Genomic DNA, 18,498 nt, shown 5'->3' with positions numbered 1-18,498 from the left:
TCTATATAGCTCAGTATTGTCTACTACACTGACTGGCAGTGGCTCTCCAGGATTTCAGGCAGGAGTCTCTGCCAGCCCTACCTGGAGATGCTGGGGATTGAATTTAGGACCTTCTGCATGCAAAGCAGATGCTCTCCTACTGAGCCATGGCCCTTCCCCCAAAGAGACACAAATCTGTAGTTTTCCCTTGTCTCTCTGGAGTGTTTGGGAGGGACTATAGCTCAATGGTGGAGCACATACTTTGCATGCAGAAGGTCCCAGGTTTAATAACAGGAACACAATAAGTTCTTATAAACCATATAGCCCAGTCTTGTTCACTCTGACTGACAGCACTCTCTATGGCTTCAAGCAGGTATTTCCCATCTCCTGATACCTGATCCTTTTAACTGGAGATGGCAAGGGCTGAACCTGCAGCCTCTGCATGGAAAGAATGTGCTCTAACACTGAGCTGTGTCCTTTTCTGTTTAAAAATAAATAAATGAATGATGAGCTAGCAGGTGATGTTAACAAACAAACAACCCTTTATCTAAGACCCTGGAGCTGCTGCCTGTTAAAGTAAACAATACAGGCCTAGATGAATTAATAATCTAACCTGGTATCAGGCAGCTTCCTATTTCCTACATCAAATAATGTGATGTATGTGAGATCATTGCTCTCTAAATCTCTTTGCTGTTTTGCTTTTCATTAGATGACAATGGCTACCAGTTCAATTCACACTCTGTATGTCTTAGTTAGAGAGAACAAAAAAACACAGAAGAGGGAAGAGCAGGGAGCCTGTTGCAAGTTCCTGATCTAGTCACCATGGTCAGGAGATCAGGAGATCACTTGCATGGGGCTGGGACTTTGGCTTGCCTACACACCATACATTTAAAGCACATTTAAATAATTTCTCTCCCACAAATCTTGAGAACTGTAGTTTGTTAAGGGAATGGTAGCTCGGTGAGGGGTAAACTACTGTCCCCAGGGTTCTTTTGGGGCAACCAAGATAAATCACTATGCATTTTGGAACGGCAAGCCTTTCAATGGATTACTTCAGGTGGGACTGAAAAAGTAGAGCTTGCGGGAAAACGTTGGAGGCTCAAAAGTCCGGATTCTGTTTTACTACAAGGTGTTGATCCAAGAGCAAACAGGATCACCTCACTTACTTTGATTCTTTCATTAGGATGGTTAAAAGCCTCCATAGCACTTACATCTATATAGTTGGCATTTATGTAGTCTGAATGGGGATCTCCATCCAACAATTGCAGTCTCACTCTGGAGTGATCATCTGAAAATAATAATAATAAAATATATTGTTATTTAAAGGAGGGAAAATGTATCAAAGGACATAGGAATAGCAGAAGAAACAAGTACATAGAAAATTCAGGAGAAAGGGACTTTAAATCCTAATATATTTTTCTTAAAATGCTAAATGTATATAGCATGAACTCAATGCATGTCTGAGCTATTCAGAAGAGTGTCTGTTATTCATTTGGACTTGTAAACCTCTCACTCCTCAATCACCTTTAGTGTGATTTCTGATTAACACACTGCTTGGATTTAGTAATTCCTTCAGGAAGTTTTGAAATATATTCACCTTTTGAAACATGATCTTTGTTGGGTCTCACAGAAGAATCATTGCAGAGAAGCAGTTGAATCACACATAAAAAGAAAACCTTCTGTACCAGAGCTAGGTCATAATCTTTTTTTTAGGTGGTGAACACAGGCTAAATGTTTTCACTAACTGTTCCAGCCCACCTGATGTGGGCAAATAAGAGGCTCTGAATATACTTTATGGTACAGTGAAGATAATTTATAATTATTAGGATTCTATTTTCTCTCCCATGGACCTACAACTAATTGTTAGGATTAATTTGTTTATGCACCTGCAATGATTTGGTGTGCAGAGGTGTGGTTTTTTTTAACAGAGTTTGGCTCCAGACTTACTATCCAGGAGACTGGACACAAGAGGGAATAGGAAATGCCAGGGCCAACATGTATATTTTAATAAGCATTTAAACATGGATACAGAATGCATAAATGGAAGGTAGTGTATATGGTGATATAAGTAGAAACCTATAAGAGAGTGGACAACATTTATGGGAATTGACTATATATTTTTAACATGTTCTTTTGAAATGATAAATTTAATCTGAAAATAAAGAAAAATTTTAAATATTTGGATCCTGTTGGGTTTTAAGAAGTCCTGATGTTTTATTTTGTTGCCAAGTCACTACACATAACAATGTTCACAATGTTTTATCTCCCACAGTGATTTATTCTGCTCAGAAGTGCTACTGGCACAAAATAACTTTTTGCTTATAAAGCAATGCTAAGAAATATTAATGACCACAGCTCACCCTTCAGAAGGTAATGAGGCCTTTTATTTTATTCATATTTTTAGTGGGCTATGCTTGGTTAAGACTAACACCATAACTTATCTTTTAAATGCTGCATTTCTATATGTTTGGAAGCTCTTGGGTACACATATTTCATTATGCTGCAGTGGGGTTATGCATTATTAACAACAGATGACTTTCAGTGAAAAACCATGAACAGAAAGTAGGCTGAGATATTGAAATGCAACTCACACAAAAACAGTTTGATCATCATGCCAACTGCTGTATGTGTATCTTTCAGGCCCCTCTTCAGCCCTGTACAGCTCATCCTAACATGTGAAAAGCTGTTTCATGTCAGGACAGCTATCTATTGCCCCATGTGGCAAACCATGTAACTGTAGCCTCTCAGGGAAAAATCTTTCAGGCTTGGCCTGGCTCTCCATGCCCAAGCTGGGCATATGTGAACCAAAATGCAGATATTGAGATTTTCATTTTTCCAAATTGTGCAATAAAGTTCTTCAACCAAAACAATGTACAAAAATGCATAAATAAGGTGAAAATATAGGTAGTATTCAATGCTAGTTCTACTCAGAGTAAACCCACTGAAGTTAATAGACATGACTATCAGGTTCATTAATTTCAGTGGGTCTACTCTGAGCAGAACTTAGTTGAATACAACCCTATGCATAAAAATGCATATATTAGTGAAAATAACATAAAATGCATTATATTAGAGAAAATTGCTTGCAAAACTGTGTATATTAAACAAAACATTGTATATTAGGAGAAATGCACACTAAAATGCTGAATAATCTTCCTAAGGATATTTTTTTTAAAAGTAAGTTCACAAACTGATATAGAAATGCGGTGAACTAAACTTAACATTTGGAAAATGAGAAACTGAAATTATCTATCTATCTATCTATCTATCTATCTATCTATCTATCTATCTATCTATCTATCTATCTATCTATCTATCTATCTATCTATCTATCTATCTATCTATCTATCTATCTATCTATCTATCTATCTATCTATCTATCTCTCACCCTTCCTCCTAGGAGGAGCCCAGGGGCCCTAGTAGCTAGTGATATGTGCTGTTATTGGATTACAACCCATTGTGTTTGCTCCATCCATAGAAGGCTTTCAAATACAGGAGGGGACTTCAGTGAACTGAAGGGATAAAGGCACCTTTCACTGATTTCCTCCTTCTTCTGCAGTACAAACAGCCAAATCTGCTCCAGAGGGTTGGGTGTCTTTCTGCAACTGAGTGGGAGATGACAAGGAATGGCACCTGTTGGCTAGTGCCAGTTTGAAAGTATTCTGTCAACCTGATAGGCCAGTATCGATTTGAGTTTGTTCTTTATTCACTAGCCACTGCTTTTACCAATCAGTTTTTCCCCGCACAAAAAATATTATTTATATTTTTAAAGGAAATAATGATTTTAAAGGAAATACCAATAAATGAAAGGAATTAGTGATAAAATCATCATTTTAATATTGACATTTTAGAGGCGGATTTTTTTTAAAGTCCATTTTCAAAAAGAGCTGCAGAAAGTTACTACATAAAAATCCAATCCATGACAATAGAGAATAATCGAATTAATGGAAAATTTGGTACCAAATCAGAATTGGGAGGAATTCTAGGACATTCATAGAGGTGACACATGGAGCTGCAAGAAAAAAGAGGGGATTTGCAAAAATTCCCTCCTCTTCCTTCCGTTCATGGAAGTTTCTGCTGCAGCAGAGTCTTCCATGACTAAAGGGAAACAGTTGGGCACAATCCTTTGTATTTAGATTGTTGTTGCTTAATTTTTTTCATGGACTGCTAAGAACATAATGTATTTGTGGAAAATGCGGTATAGAAATAAACTAGTTGTAAGCATAATCAACAAATCACAAATATGGTTCTAATCCCAACTGCTTGGAAAGAAGCTTCCAATGAAATCAAGTGGCCTAATTTTCAAGTACATACAGTATTTACATATCAGAAAGCAGTAAAAACCTTCAATGCAGAGGTTGTAAACTAGAAAGCACTCGAGGAATTGATGTTGAACCAGCCCAGCTTTGGCTCAGTATAACAGTGAACGTAGTCCCTTATTTCCCATGAAAAGCCTTTATTTACATACAGTAGGGCCCCGCTTTTCGGCGCCTTGCTTTTCGGCGTTCCGTTCATATGGCACCAGCGGGGCGATCAGCTGGAGGGGGATCTGAAGCTCCCTGTGCTCCAGCTGATGTCACCGGAGGAGGGGAAGATCAGCAGTAGCGTGCTACAGCTGATCTTCTCCTGGGGGCGATCAGACTCCTGCACTCCACCTGATCGCGCCGGAGACTTCTGGCACGATCAGACTCCTGTGCTGGAGCTGATTGCGCCAGAGGGGAAGATCAGCTGCAGCTCGCACCAGCTGATCTTCTCCTCCTCTGTCGCAATCAGCGGGTTAGGTTCCAGACCCCCACGCTACAGCTGACCCGCTTTCCGGCGGTTTTTGCTTTCCAGTGGGGGTCTGGAACCTAACCTACCATATGAGTGGGGCCCTACTGTAATGCTTTTTTGTTGTTGCCACATTTTCTGTTGTTCCATTACTGATGCCATTTCTGAGAAGTTCTTTATTAATTTGGTTCCACTGCCTTTGCAGAGGGCAGGTAGTCATTATCTTAGATGCCTTCAATATCACCCTCATCTGCATTTTCTTATCTGTACCTCTTCATTCTCGCTTCTTGTCATTTGCATTTTTAAAAACCGTTCCCTTCATCCTCTAGGCTGAACTTGGACTGTGATTTTTTTTACACCTAGTAGAACCTTTTACAGTTTTCTATTCAAACATATTCCCTCTTTTATTTTTAATTCCTGCTTGCATTGGCTGCCTGTATGTTTCCAAGCTTGATTCAAGGTGCTGGTTTTAACCTATAAAACCTTACACAGCTTAGGACCACAATACCTGATGGAACACCTCTCCAAACACAAACCCACCCGTACATTACGCTCAACAATTCTTCCAAGCTACACAGCAAGTGGATTGGATTGTGAAAGACCAACCCAAATTGTGTTTGCATTTTGATCAATTTGTAGGGCACTACAATATCTCAGAGAGGAGGTCAGTTGTCCTGCTCCCCTGGTACATTCACTATAGCTGCCCAATTTCCCTGCTTTTTAAAGTTTGATAGAAATATCTGTGGGCTATAGGTACGTTCTTAAACCGCAAGGTTTTTTGCCTGTTAGTGAATAGTTCTATGATTCTGTACAACTTATAAATGCAGAGAAGTCCAGTCTTGTAGAAAATCTAGTAGCTCTTCTCAGAGAGACGTTTTCATCTCTCTGCTTTCAAGTTCTTAACTTTTTAAATTCTTCTTGGATTTGATTCCTCCCTGGTGAGCCCACCTGAGTTTATTGCTTGAGGGTCATTATGTTCCACCTGGTATTTGCAGATGCCCTGGGCTTCTTCAGTCAGAATCCACAGCAAGGAAGACAAAGTATCTGACGTGATTAGTATCTAGAGATTTTGTGTTCACCGTTTATCTGAAGGAAGGTGATAAACCCATCCCTCAAGGCCAAGACACTTTTAGGAGTGAAGAGCAGTATAGCTAGAAGTGTTTATCACAGGTAATAGTTGTATAGAGAACACCAACAAATGGTGAAAGGAGATAAAATGAGAAAGTATTTGTACATTTAGCCCCTTGGCACTTCCTGTCATGGGAAGTCATGAAGACTAACACTTTGGGTTATAGTTCAAAGAAAGAATCAGTGCCAATTAAAGGTCAGATAATGGCTCGAACATAGAAGCAACTAAGGAAAAAAATAGCAAGTATCCATCTCTAGCCCACAAACTGCTGGGCATTAGTCTACAGTCACAGTTCTCTTATAAGATCAAAGCCATATCTGAGTTCCATCCCTCTTTAATTTCTTTGGGTTATATTCAACTAAGCCATTCCATGAGTGGAACAAGTTCTGCTTCAACAATGACTTCTTTTCTCCCCCCCTCCCACAATTTCTCATAGGATTTGGGGTGTGTGTGCAGGGGGCATGAGTGTGCACGAAGAGTAGAGAGAGGAGATGTTCCATTGCACAAGTGGAAGTTGTTTCATTCGTGCAATCTTAGTTGGATACAACCCATGGCTTTGGGAACCTGTGGCCCTCCAGATGTTGGACTAAAATTCCCATCAACCCTGATCATTGGCCATGCTGGCTAGGGCTAATGGGAGTTGGGGTCCAACAGCATCTGGAGAACTACAGGTTTCTCCATCCCTGCTGTTTAGACATGATATGGCTTTTGTGAATGTGTATAGGGGAAGAAATGGTATTGCAGTGACAGGATCTTCCCTAAACTTCCAAAACCACTCCATTAGGAGCAGAGGAACATAGGAAGTTGCTTTATACTGAGTCAGACCCTTGGTCCATCTAGCTCAGTATTGTCTACACTGGAAGTGTATCTCCAGGGTTTCAGGCAGGGGACACTCCCAGGACTACCTGGAGATGCCAGGAATTGAACCTTTGAACCTGGGACCTTCTGCATGCAAGGCAGATGCTCTACCACTGAGCTACAAATCTTCCCATTAGACTGTGAGAAGATAGCCCTGTACATTTGTAGAGGAATCTCCGCATGCAGTCAAGAGATATGTGTACCCTACAAAGATTGTATGGGCAGAACTCTCCATGCAGAGGAGCTGAACCTTGGACCAGGAAAGTATTGTCTCCCATGTGTTTTCATACATAACCCATAATATTTGGAAAGGGGAAGAAAGGGCAGCACATTGGTATTACAGTCCATTGAGAAAAATCTCAGATGGAATATCCGAGAAGGAAAAGAAAAAGATGAAAGGGTGAGAACTGTGACAAAGAACCTGAGCATGAAATGATCAAAGAGAAAATATAAGAATGCTCGTAATTTTGTGCTCTTTTTCACAGTTACACTCACAGACATATTCCCTCACAGCTAGATGCTTACAGATACACACAGGAAGTTCAGTTCAGTTTGAATTTGCACCTACAGGAGATGATGTTGCCATATCTATTCTTATTGCGGTTTTCATCTTCTTTGGCTGTATCCCAAGATGCTGTCTGCCCCTCGGGTAGAGCCTGCAAAGTAAACAACAGCAGAGTGTTTATGAAATAGCCAATGCCTTCAGGTGTTTTAACAGAGCAAAGAAGGGGCCAGGGGGGTAAGGCACCATATAATTTAACACTCAACCAAGCCAACTGTTTTTCTTAAGGAAAGGGCACATTTATAATAGAATGATGAAGAGACCATTAGCATCCTATGGCTTAAGCTGGCTTACAACTGCTTTCCTAATGTGAGTGGCACTAAAACAAGTGGGAAAGATTTTGCTGCTGGCTTTGTAATCATTGGGGGGGGTGATGCACCATCTCTAACACAGGGCCATAGATTGCTTCTCTTATGCCCCTGAGAAATACCAGCCTGCTTGTAAAGTATTTAAATTGTGGATAGAGGCAGGATTTTTATAATATAAATTGTGGTGTAAAGGTTTTTCAAATACATGAAGCATATGAATGTCCAATATAATATAGCCATATATTGTGCCTGTATATAATACATATTATTGTGAGCATAATTCAAAATGCCACTTTTGTTATATAAAGTCAACTCAAGCCCTTCTTAATTTACAGAATAGCTATGACTGTTTTCCATTTAATTTCAGCCAAGGACATGCATGAAGGTACAATCCACACACCAATTCTATTCCACAATGGCACAAGAGACATTCTCAGCAGCTGCCCTGCAAATATAGAGCTTCCTTGCCTTATGTTCAGGCTAACTAACAGTCTGAAGAGATCTAAAAGTGGCTGTTGGTTTGTTTTTTAAGGTTGGGACTAATTATTTTGTGGGGGAGGAAGTTACTTTGACTGGATACAGTATATTTAAATGCAAGTACGGAGAACAGGAAATTTTTCCAGATGTTGTTGGACTGCAATAGGGATATGATTGAATTTCACAAAATTCAAATTTGACACTGGATTTCCTGTTTATTCGTTTTCTGTGGCTGAAGCGGACAACTCAAAAATATCAAAACTATTATTTTAGTTGCCCTATGATAGTGTAGAAGGGCAGGATAGAAATATTTTAAATGAATGAATGAATAAATAAATATTTTCCTCAAAATATTAACATTAATATTGATATTTCTCTCAAAAATATCAATACTAATATTGATATTTCATTTAAGATATCAATACTTTAAAAAAAACTATGAAAATTGATATTTTAAAATTTAATATTGATATTTTTGTCGAAAAAACCCTGAATCAGTATTTATAGAAAATAGTAAACATTGATCCCTGATGAAGCAGTACTGGAAGTAAGTTTGAGTGAAAATCAAACTGGCACTGAAATGCAAATCCCATTCCTCGACTACAACTCCCACCATCCCTGAGCATGGTCCATGCTGGCCAGGGCTGATGGGAACTGGAGTACAACAACACCTGGAGTCCCACTGGTTTCCATTATTGTTTTAATTGGATTATTTTAGCCAGGGGTCTATTGGGTTGTTTCAGTGTTGTGAAAGAAAAGAGAAAAAGTACTCTTGGATGAAACAGATTATCTTGACCCATTCCAGTCTGGGTTCAGGCCTGGTTATGGGACTGAATTGGTCTTGGTCACCCTGATGGATGATCTTTATTGGAAGAACGACAGGAGGAGTGTGACCCTGTTATTCTTACTTGATCTCTCAACAGCTTTTGATACCATTGACCATGGTATCCTTCTGGGCGAACTTGGTGAGATGGGTATTGGAGGCACTGTTTTACTGTGGTCCAGGTTCTATTTTTAGGGTCATTTTCAGAGAATAGCATTGGGTGATTGTCTTTCGGCCCCCTGCAAGTTGTGGTTTGAGATGCCGCAGGGTACCATCTTGTTCCCCATGGTGTTTAACATCTATATGAAGCCCTTGGAAATGGTCATCAGGAGATTTTGGGCACGGTATTAGCAGTACACTGATGATACACAGTTCTATTTCTCTGCAACATCTGAATCAGGAGAGGCTGTGCAAGCCTTGTACCAGTGCCTGGACTCAGTGGTGAGCTGGATGATGGCCAATAAACTGAATCCTAGCAAGACAGAGACTCTGTGTGTTGGTGGTTTCCAAGTTTGGATAATTGGTCAGGTGCCTACTTTGGATGGGATCATCCTTCCTTTGAAAGAGCAGTTCCATGGTCTGGGGGTGCTCCTGGATCCATCTTTCTTGCTAGAGGCCCAGGTGACCTCAGTGGCTAGGAGTGCCTTTTACCAGCTTCATCTGGTAAGACAGCTGCAGCCGTCTCTGGACTGGGATAGCCTGACCACTTTTGTCCATGCACTGGTAACATCCAGGCTGGATTACTGTAATGTGTACTATGTAGGGCTGCCCTTGAGGTTGGTCTGGAAGCTTCAGCTGATGGAAAATGTGGCAGCGAGACTGCTCACTGGGGCAAGATATTGCCAACATGTCACCCTGGTGCTGAAAGAATTGCACAGGCTACCTAGTAGCTACCAGGCTAGGTTCAAGGTTCTAGTTTTGGTGTACAAAGTCCTATACAGCTTGGGACCAGGATACCTGAAAGAATGTCTTATCTCTTATATATCCAGTCAATCACTGTGCTCTGCAGAGGGCCTCCTGCAGGTACCATCTTATCAGGAGGTCTGTTCTGCACAACATAGGAAATGGACCTTTAGTGTAGTGGCACCTACCATTTGGAATTCCCTCCCCTTAAATATTAGACAGGTGCCATCCCTGTTGTCTTTTTGGTGCCTGCTGAAGACCTTCCTCTTTCAACAAGACCTTATCCCAGAGGGTCTGTGTTGGAATTGCTTTTTAATATGTTTTTAAACATTTTTTTTTAAAAAACATGTTTTTAAAACTTTTTAAAAATGTTTTTAAAGATGTTCTTTTAATATGTTTTAATGGTTGTTTTGCTTTAATATATTTTAAAGTCTGTTTTTATGATGTGTTGAAGTGTTTTTAGTGCTTTTGTTTGTCGTCCTGGGCTCCTACTGAAAGAAAGGGTGGGACAGAAATCTAATAAATAAATAAATAAAAATAAGATTCTCTAAGAATTTGTGACAGATTAAAAAAAACAACCCTTTTGCATAGTTGTATAGGAAGAGGATAATCTCTGAAAGCAAAACACAGCAATAGGGTTGTAGACATCAGTCTCTTTCCATTCTGTATGATTTCCACATTAAGCTGTGGTGGTGATGGTAGTGGTGATTTTAAAACAAACAAACAAAACCCCAAATCTTTTATTAGGATAAGTGGTGCAAATTAGGTTGGTTCCTGATAATGCAACCATATGAAATTCCCTTCATGCCTAATGGCAAAGGGAACTGTTGAGAATAGTAGGCTGGTAATAAGACTAATTAAGATGAAGTCATAATACTCTTCTTGGGAATCATTGGGGAACCATCTCACGCATGACAGAACTGACATTTTGGCTTTTTCTTGTGACGAAGTTAGGAAAAGAGAGCTCCCACATGCCTCTCGTGGAATCAGTTTTGTTCAGAATGCTTTAAATAGAGTGCTTTTAGCATTCCTGGAACAGAACCTTATCCTATGATCATGAATTATGACGAAATAATAATTACCTTTATAACATAGGAATACACATATCCTATGACTCACTAAAAGGCAATTTGCTGGAAACCAAAACTGAAAATGCATTTGCTTGTTTCTTGTAAGGCCTTCTGCCATACTTGTCCTAGGAAATGGTGGGTGTGGAATGTGCTGATATGATTTTAGATTCATGTTGTTTTAAGAAGGTAGTCCTTGCCAAAACACAGCTCACAAATGCTCCTGAGAAAATAATGCCAGGACACACTATGGTGACAATGATGGATAATAAAAGCAGATCTAGCTCAAATAACCACATATATGAAGTAATGATTCAGCAAATGGGAAGATCTTTGATCACACATCTATTTCCTTGTACAAAGAAAGTGCTATCTAATAGCAGCTAATTTTCTGAGTGGGGAGATATAGAAAAAAGTAGATGAATAAGGAATCCCATTTTTATCATCAAAGATAGAGAGGAAATGATGCATTATTGATACATTAGAGCCTAGTTGCAATAGATTGCCCAGAGAATAGAAGCAGTCATTTGGGATCTCATCATGTGCTATTGATGTGGGGAAAAAAGGGGGGGAATCCTTGTCATATTATACATGTACCTAGGATTGTAAAAGTGACCTCCAAAGAAAATGCCCAATTCATCTTTTATCATTGTTATTCATTGTTTTGACCATTAGGCTTTCTGTCAAAACAGTGGGATTTTGGCTTTAAAAGACACAGATCCAATGTGTGCATAGAAAACACTGGTCAAAGTATATAGCCCTTCTGTTCATTAAAAAGGTGGTGGAAATTGGTCATACAACCAAATCACTGATGCACAAGACTTTCTGCTATAGTATGATTTATATATGAACATTTGTATCTCAGGATAAAACACAATTTGAAATTTCAACATCTACAGGAAAGATCCATTAAAATTCATTGGTCTATATTTATGTTCTTTTTCTCTTTTTTCCAGTTTTTCCATGCTGTATGGTTGCCATTTTTGAAGCTCTAATGGCAATAATGTAACCTTGTCTTCGAAGACTTAGAGATGTGACAATGATCTGTCGCAGTAAGAAAACATATAAGTGCCTTGGGACAAATAATACAGGCAATACAGCTAAAATAAGGAACATTTGAGCATCACCACCAGCAACTAGGTATGGCTACTCAGTACTTCTTTCATAATTGTTGTCACCTGTAGTGCCAGTTCTCCTGTTCTAGCACATGATGTAATGTAGGTAATTTTGAAATTGAATCTAAAGTCCTAATTATATTTGTCAGCAGATCTAAAATTTAAAAAAATCAAAAGTGTGGATTTTTTTTTTAGAAAGTACATTTTCAGTTTAGTAGTAGCAGTAAAAGTGCCACCAACGATCTCACTATCATTTTGAATTTATCAGTGAAACTTGGAAAAACTATCCTGGTCCTATGTGTACCAATGGGAGCTTTTCTAAGCAGTGTCATGGCATCTTGTTGGGATTACAGCTGGGGAGGGAAGGGTTGAATGAATGAATAAATTTTGAATGAATTTTATTTACGGTCCATGACCAGTACAAAACATCAAACATTAATTAAAACTAGTTAAAAGTCATACATTAGTCAACTGGAATTAGGGCTGTACGAACATTTGAGCTAGTAAGTGTTCTGCGTATGATAATTGCAGTGGCACAGTACCTTGCAACAGAGTGAGTAATTTCTGGATACTGGTCCGATAGAAGGTAACTGGTATAGTATGAAATATTTGACAAACGAATGTCATGATAAAATGGGCAAGATAGAAGCACATGGGATGCCGTTTCAACTTCTCCCATCCTGCACAGGCATAGCTGCTCTTGTCGAGGGATTCTACGATATCTACCCTCGAGGAGAGCTGACGGAAGCATGTCAAATCTCGCCAATGTGAATGCTTTTCTATGTCTAGCGCTGGAAAGATTAGTGAAATATTGCACAGGTACAAAACCCTTGGAGAAGGAGGTAATATCAAGCCTGGATGCTGCCGATGCTAAGTGGGTTTGAAGCTCCATATCCAGTATACATTGGGAAATAACTGATAACGCTCTAGAAAATCCCATCGTAGCAATGGCCGGGAGCGAGAAACCAAGAGTTGCAAATTTCCTGATCATAGACTTGTGCCAGTTAGATTGGTATGAGTTGATCAGTACCAAGGGGGCCAATCCAACAGGAAGAAACCATAGCTTTAGCCAGAGCTTCACTTTAAGTCTCCAAATGCGGGCCTCAATTGTAGGAAGACCAGCTTCCAGTCTCAGGATGTTATTAGAGACACATGGCGGTGTTGGGAGGGAAGGGTTAGACCTCCCCTTCCTGCAGGTTTCAGAGCTGAAGAAAATTGCCCCTCTCATGCCTGCTAGTAATCAAGTAAATCAACTGACATAATTCTCATTAGTGTCACATCTAAACAGCATGAGATACGTGCTCTCCAAATGTAAAATAGTCTGTTTGGAACCTATACAAGTATGTTACCAAGCCAGGTTCAAAGTTCTTCTATTAATTTATCAGGCCCTTAACAATTTGGGTTAAGGATATCTTAAGGACCACCTGATCCCTTATATCCCAACCCACTCACTGAGATATTTGGGGGAGTCTCTGGTGGTGGTATCCCATGGCTCAGATGTATGGCTCGTAACAACCAGAAGCCATACATTCAGTGTGGTGGGCCCAAGCCTGTGGAACTCCCTCCCAACTGAGATTAGACAGGGACCCCCTGTTGAACTTCACGCACATGATGAAATTCTTTTGTTCCAGCAGGCATTTTAAGGTAGTGTTTGGTTTTACGACAATTGTATTGTTTTATTTTAGGTACGACTTGTTTTTCTGTACATTGGTTAGAAATGTGAATGATCAAGCAGAACATAAATGTCTTAAATAAATAACATAAAGAATAAAGTTAGGCCTCATCTTGAATACTGCATCCAGTTCTGGTCTCCGCACTTCAAGAAGGATGCAGACAAACTGGAACAGGTTCAGAGGAGGAAAACAAGAATGATCAGGGAAGTGGAAACAAAGCCCTATGAGGAGAGACTGAAAGAACTGGGCACGTTTAGCCTGGAGAAGAGAAGACTGAGGGGAGATATGATAGTACTCTTCAAGTACATGAAAGGTTGTCACATAGAGGAGGGGTCAGGAACTCTTCTTGATCGTCCCAGAGTGCAGGACACGGAATAATGGGCTCAAGTTGCAGGAAGCCGGATTTCAATTTAACATCAGGAAAAAATTCCTAACTGTTAGAGCCATACGACAATGGAACCAATTCCCTAGAGAGGTAGTAGTCTCTTCGACACTGGAGGCATTCAAGAGGCAGCTGAACAGCCATCTGTCGGGAATGCTTTGATTTGGATTCCTGCATTGAGCAGGACGTTGGACTTGATGGCCTTATAGGCCCCTTCCAACTCTACTATTCTATGACTCTATCCTTCTAAAATGACAGAGTGGACAGTATCATTTTAGACAGCAGGTGAGAGATACCATTTTTACATATTCCACTCTGTAAAAAAACAACAACCCACACCTCCCTGTAAATATCCCTTCTTGTAAACACAAAACTAATAGATCGGATGGATGACTGGCTGGAAACTTTGTCTCTTCTGTGTTCATGCTTTTCTGGAAAGGAGTTGTTTTTGTTACATGGACAGCATTCAAAACTGGTTCCTCTTCCAATTTTAATTGGTATTGACCTCTCTACTACCTCTCAACTTTACCAACTTATTCTGCTGCATGAGTAGACTAATCCTCAGTGATATTATTGGAGGTATGCTGAAGACTGCAGCTCTAGTGTAATTTGCTGAATCAGCTTTGTGATGGGAGACAATTGACATTTTTTGGATAGATCACCAAATCATTTCCCTCAGACTATGATAAGAGAGCCATAGCAGATTTCAAAGCTTTCAAAAGAAAAGTGCCAAACTGACAAAGCTAAGGGGGATATATGTTATAGGCCACAAAGCCGTCAGAAACTGAAGCTGAAAATTAAAACCTGGCTTCCACTTACTGCTGAGCTTTTAAGCAACTTTATCTGAGGTTATCAGAGTCAGAGCAATTCAGCCCTTCACAGTCCGTTAATATCCCACAAGGCAGGCAACTTATCTATATTTTACAAAGCTGCTTACCACATGTCATAAGAGCCATAAGGTTTGCAGGAGGCCATAACTATTAGCTATAGAAACCAAAGCCTTTCTGTAGGATGTATTAAACTTAGGCATTGACATATAATGCACCAGTATCTGCAAAGCCATACAAGAGATGCTCACAACCATAACAGCCCTATTCAGACATTCGATATCTGTGGATATTGAAGATGAGAAGAGGCCATACAGAAAGCACAGGCTAGCTCTAGGTACCTCCTAGACATCGTCATTTGATCAGCATCACTCTGAAGAAGCACCACATACTGTAAGTACAGAGGTATATGTGGGGGACTTCCTTCCCAGGGATAGGAAGCCTAATGGACCAAGGTACCCTAATGGCCCTATGGAGGAAGCCTTACTATGCAGCCATACATGTCCCCCCTTCCTGATCCTCATTATGTGTTGGCATCTAGTGGGTGAAGCTAGGCCACATATTTTAGACAGCTTCTGCATGTGTTTGGTACCCATGGATACTAAACACCTGGATCAGCCTGATTCAAAGGTTGTAGGAATAGTGGGTTGTATCCAAAGTAGCACTAGGTCAGGGTCCCATTTCTGGACCAACAGGTCTTTCCCCCTCTCCTCCCCCGTGTCCCCCTAAATGTGTTCTAGGATTTCTCCCAATGCTCTGGAGCAGATTTGGGGAGGGTGTTGGGTGGGCAGCACGAGAAGGGGGGAAGTCCCATTGCGCTAGCAATAATAACTGCACTGATGGGATGAGTTAGTTGAATACTGCCCATTTAAATCAGGGTTAGCTCTCCGATGATGCCCTTCAGATGTTATTGGACTCCAACTCCCATCATTCGGACCACTGGCCATGCTATCTAAGGCTGATGGGAGCTGTAGTCCAACAACATTTGGAAGGTACAAAATTGGTTAGTCCCAATTTAAAGAGTGATCAGAGAAGAAGGGAAGGAGAGAGATCACATTCTGGCTTGTTTATTTTATTTATTTTATTTTATTTAATAAAATTTATATACAGCTTGATTGTAGCAGAACTTCCAAGAAGTTTACAAGAAAAATTAAAATTATCAGTGAAAACAGTTAAAAACAAGTAAATTAAAACATTTAAGAGATAATTAAAATCAGCCTAAACAAAATTGTTTTAAGCAGGCATTGAAAAGAATACAGTGAAGCAGCCTGACTGGTGTCAAATTGTTCCCTCCCCAGGGATGTTCAAATGATGCCTTTGTAATTTAGGTAAAGGCATTTCTATTCACACTGGCCTTTTAGATGTTTTGATTGCTTTTAACTGAACTCTGCCTTGTGCTGTTTATTGCAGCTTTAGTGGCTGGGATGATGTTTCTTGTGATTGTGAAATCAGCTGATACACAGTGGTACATAATGTTTAATAAATAATTAAAAATAAATGCCAAGTTTTGTTTCGTGTCTTCAGCACAAAGAAATAAAAAATGGCTAGAAATAGCCACTGTGGTCCAGTTGTGATGAAAGATAGAATGCTCACAAATGGGTCCTCTCCAGTTTACTCTTCAACAAGTCTCCAGGATATCTACCAAATCATTTTTTAAAACATTTGGGGGTAGGGATATGGTTTAAAAGCAATTGTGTGTGTGTGTGTGTGTGTGTGTGTGAGAGAGAGAGAGAGAGAGAGAGAGAGAGAGAGAAGGGAGGGGGAGACAGAGAAAGATCATTATAGCTGAATCAAGAAATGAAGGGGAAAGTCCTATTTAATGAAATGAAGGAAAAACTCCTGTCTATCTAACGTAGCTAGTGATTGATGAACCTGGCTTACAGAGAGTTTTCATAATAGCAAAAATATTTGGTACTATGTCACTAAATAGATTGTAATTTATGGAACTTGCTTACAGAGTAACGGAGAAAAACGGATCTTAAAAGCCCAAGTATATTTGTATGTGAAACAGACACCAACCTAGAATGCATTACATTTTGAAATCCAGCTCATTTAAGATTAGAAGAGACACTTAAACAACTGGTTTTGAAAGATAAGGTCATTAATCTTCTGTCTTTCATAAATCTGAGATGGCATATATATATATATAGTGTAACTTTTTAGTCATTTATATAGCACTTGGAAAGTGTGAAATGTTTCAGTAAAAATGAAACTATGGAAGCCACTTCCTAGTCAGGTTCCCCCCTCCGTATTTGCACCAAATTATATAGATTAGTTCAGTAACAGTGTAAGTATGAAACCCATATTTCCACTTGGGATTCGTGTTGAAAGATAAACTGCTAGGCAAGTTTGGCCAAAGTACGATATTTATGAAATATAAGCCACATAGTCAGCTGCACAAGGACATATGAATGCACATTCAATAGCTTTCATGGTCTACAGGACAAATAAAACATCAGGTGTGTAAAATCAGTGTCAGCTGAATAAAAAGCCTCTTTTCTGAGCATGACTGTATTCAGGGTCATGAACTGATCTTGTCAGCAAAAGTGCTGGCCTGATCTGCTTTAAGCCAGATTGTAATAGTCATCTTGGAAGGAGTAAACAAGTTGTGATTGGTTAATGGAATGTAGTTGAGCGGGAAAGGAGGTGGAGTAATGATTGGATGGAAAATGCCGCAGTATTGAGTTAGAAGTGTGTGATAGGCTGAGAGCATGGTGCAAAATGTCATAACGGGGGTATAACGGCTGTTGTGACTGTGCTGCGACACAGAATTTCTAGGTTTTCGGTCCTGCAATGCATTGCTGAAAAAAGCTGGTTGTTTTTACTCTTTTGGACTGTTGTGTGAGCCTCCATGCTTGAACCCTAACTTGGAAAGTTTCCCCCCACACAGCATCTTCAGTGAGGGAAAGAATCAAGTTATGTGATTTGGAGCACTATGGAATAATATCCAAAAGTGCACAGTCATCTGATGGGAGAAGGTGCACATCCCATTACCCACTGAACTGAAGCTGTAAAACATGACAGCAGAGAAGCAAGTATATATGCTATTTGAAATGCGTGTAATTTAGTATTCATCCTTGTGGGAGAAACAGATTATTATATGACTCTTCAATAGGTCCTTTATAATTGCTGCCTTTTTCAGATTCAGGACCTTGCTTTATTTCCAGTGTGAAACATGAAGCACACAATTAATTGTTTAACCTATACCTGGTCTTTCAGGCCTTGATTCATTTGTCTTGAGGCTTGATCTCACCCCACAAGATAAAGGCCAGTGCTTTATGACAGACAGACAAGATACATAGATAGCTGTTAAAGATACTTGAACCTCATAGACTAAAGAGAGATTGAGATGACCCCTTTAGAGATTCAAAGCAGACATGAGGAGGGCTGCATAGGCTAGCCCTGCTCCTTTTCAGCCACACGTGCAATTGTCACACACCACACCAGCTATGCATTCAGCAGACATAAGGGACCCTATGCATGTACTGACATAGGCACATAGAGATCCTTCACTGTACATGGAGGGTTGGTATGTGCATAGGGCTCCTTCTTATGATTGACAAGTATGTGGCAGATGGGGAGGGTGGATGTGATGGGCACCACCCCACTTCTCTTCTCAACACGA

General features: G+C 39.9%; 1 protein-coding gene across 21 annotated transcripts in view; it reads right to left on the bottom strand.

Moving 5' to 3' along the window:
* Positions 1-18,498, bottom strand: part of PTPRT (protein tyrosine phosphatase receptor type T) — a 977,341-nt gene that overhangs the window by 35,896 nt on the left and 922,947 nt on the right. For all 21 annotated transcript variants that reach the window (XM_061631522.1, XM_061631524.1, XM_061631514.1 and 18 more), the window contains 2 exons: positions 7,305-7,392; positions 1,191-1,267 (listed from right to left, as the gene is read on the bottom strand). In XM_061631522.1, the coding sequence (XP_061487506.1) occupies positions 1,191-1,267; positions 7,305-7,392 (165 nt within the window). The remainder of the gene's footprint in view (positions 1-1,190; positions 1,268-7,304; positions 7,393-18,498) is intronic.

Source organism: Rhineura floridana, chromosome 6 (assembly GCF_030035675.1).
Source record: "Rhineura floridana isolate rRhiFlo1 chromosome 6, rRhiFlo1.hap2, whole genome shotgun sequence".
NCBI classification, from domain to species: domain Eukaryota; kingdom Metazoa; phylum Chordata; class Lepidosauria; order Squamata; family Rhineuridae; genus Rhineura; species Rhineura floridana.
This window is presented reverse-complemented; position numbering and strand designations above follow the sequence as displayed.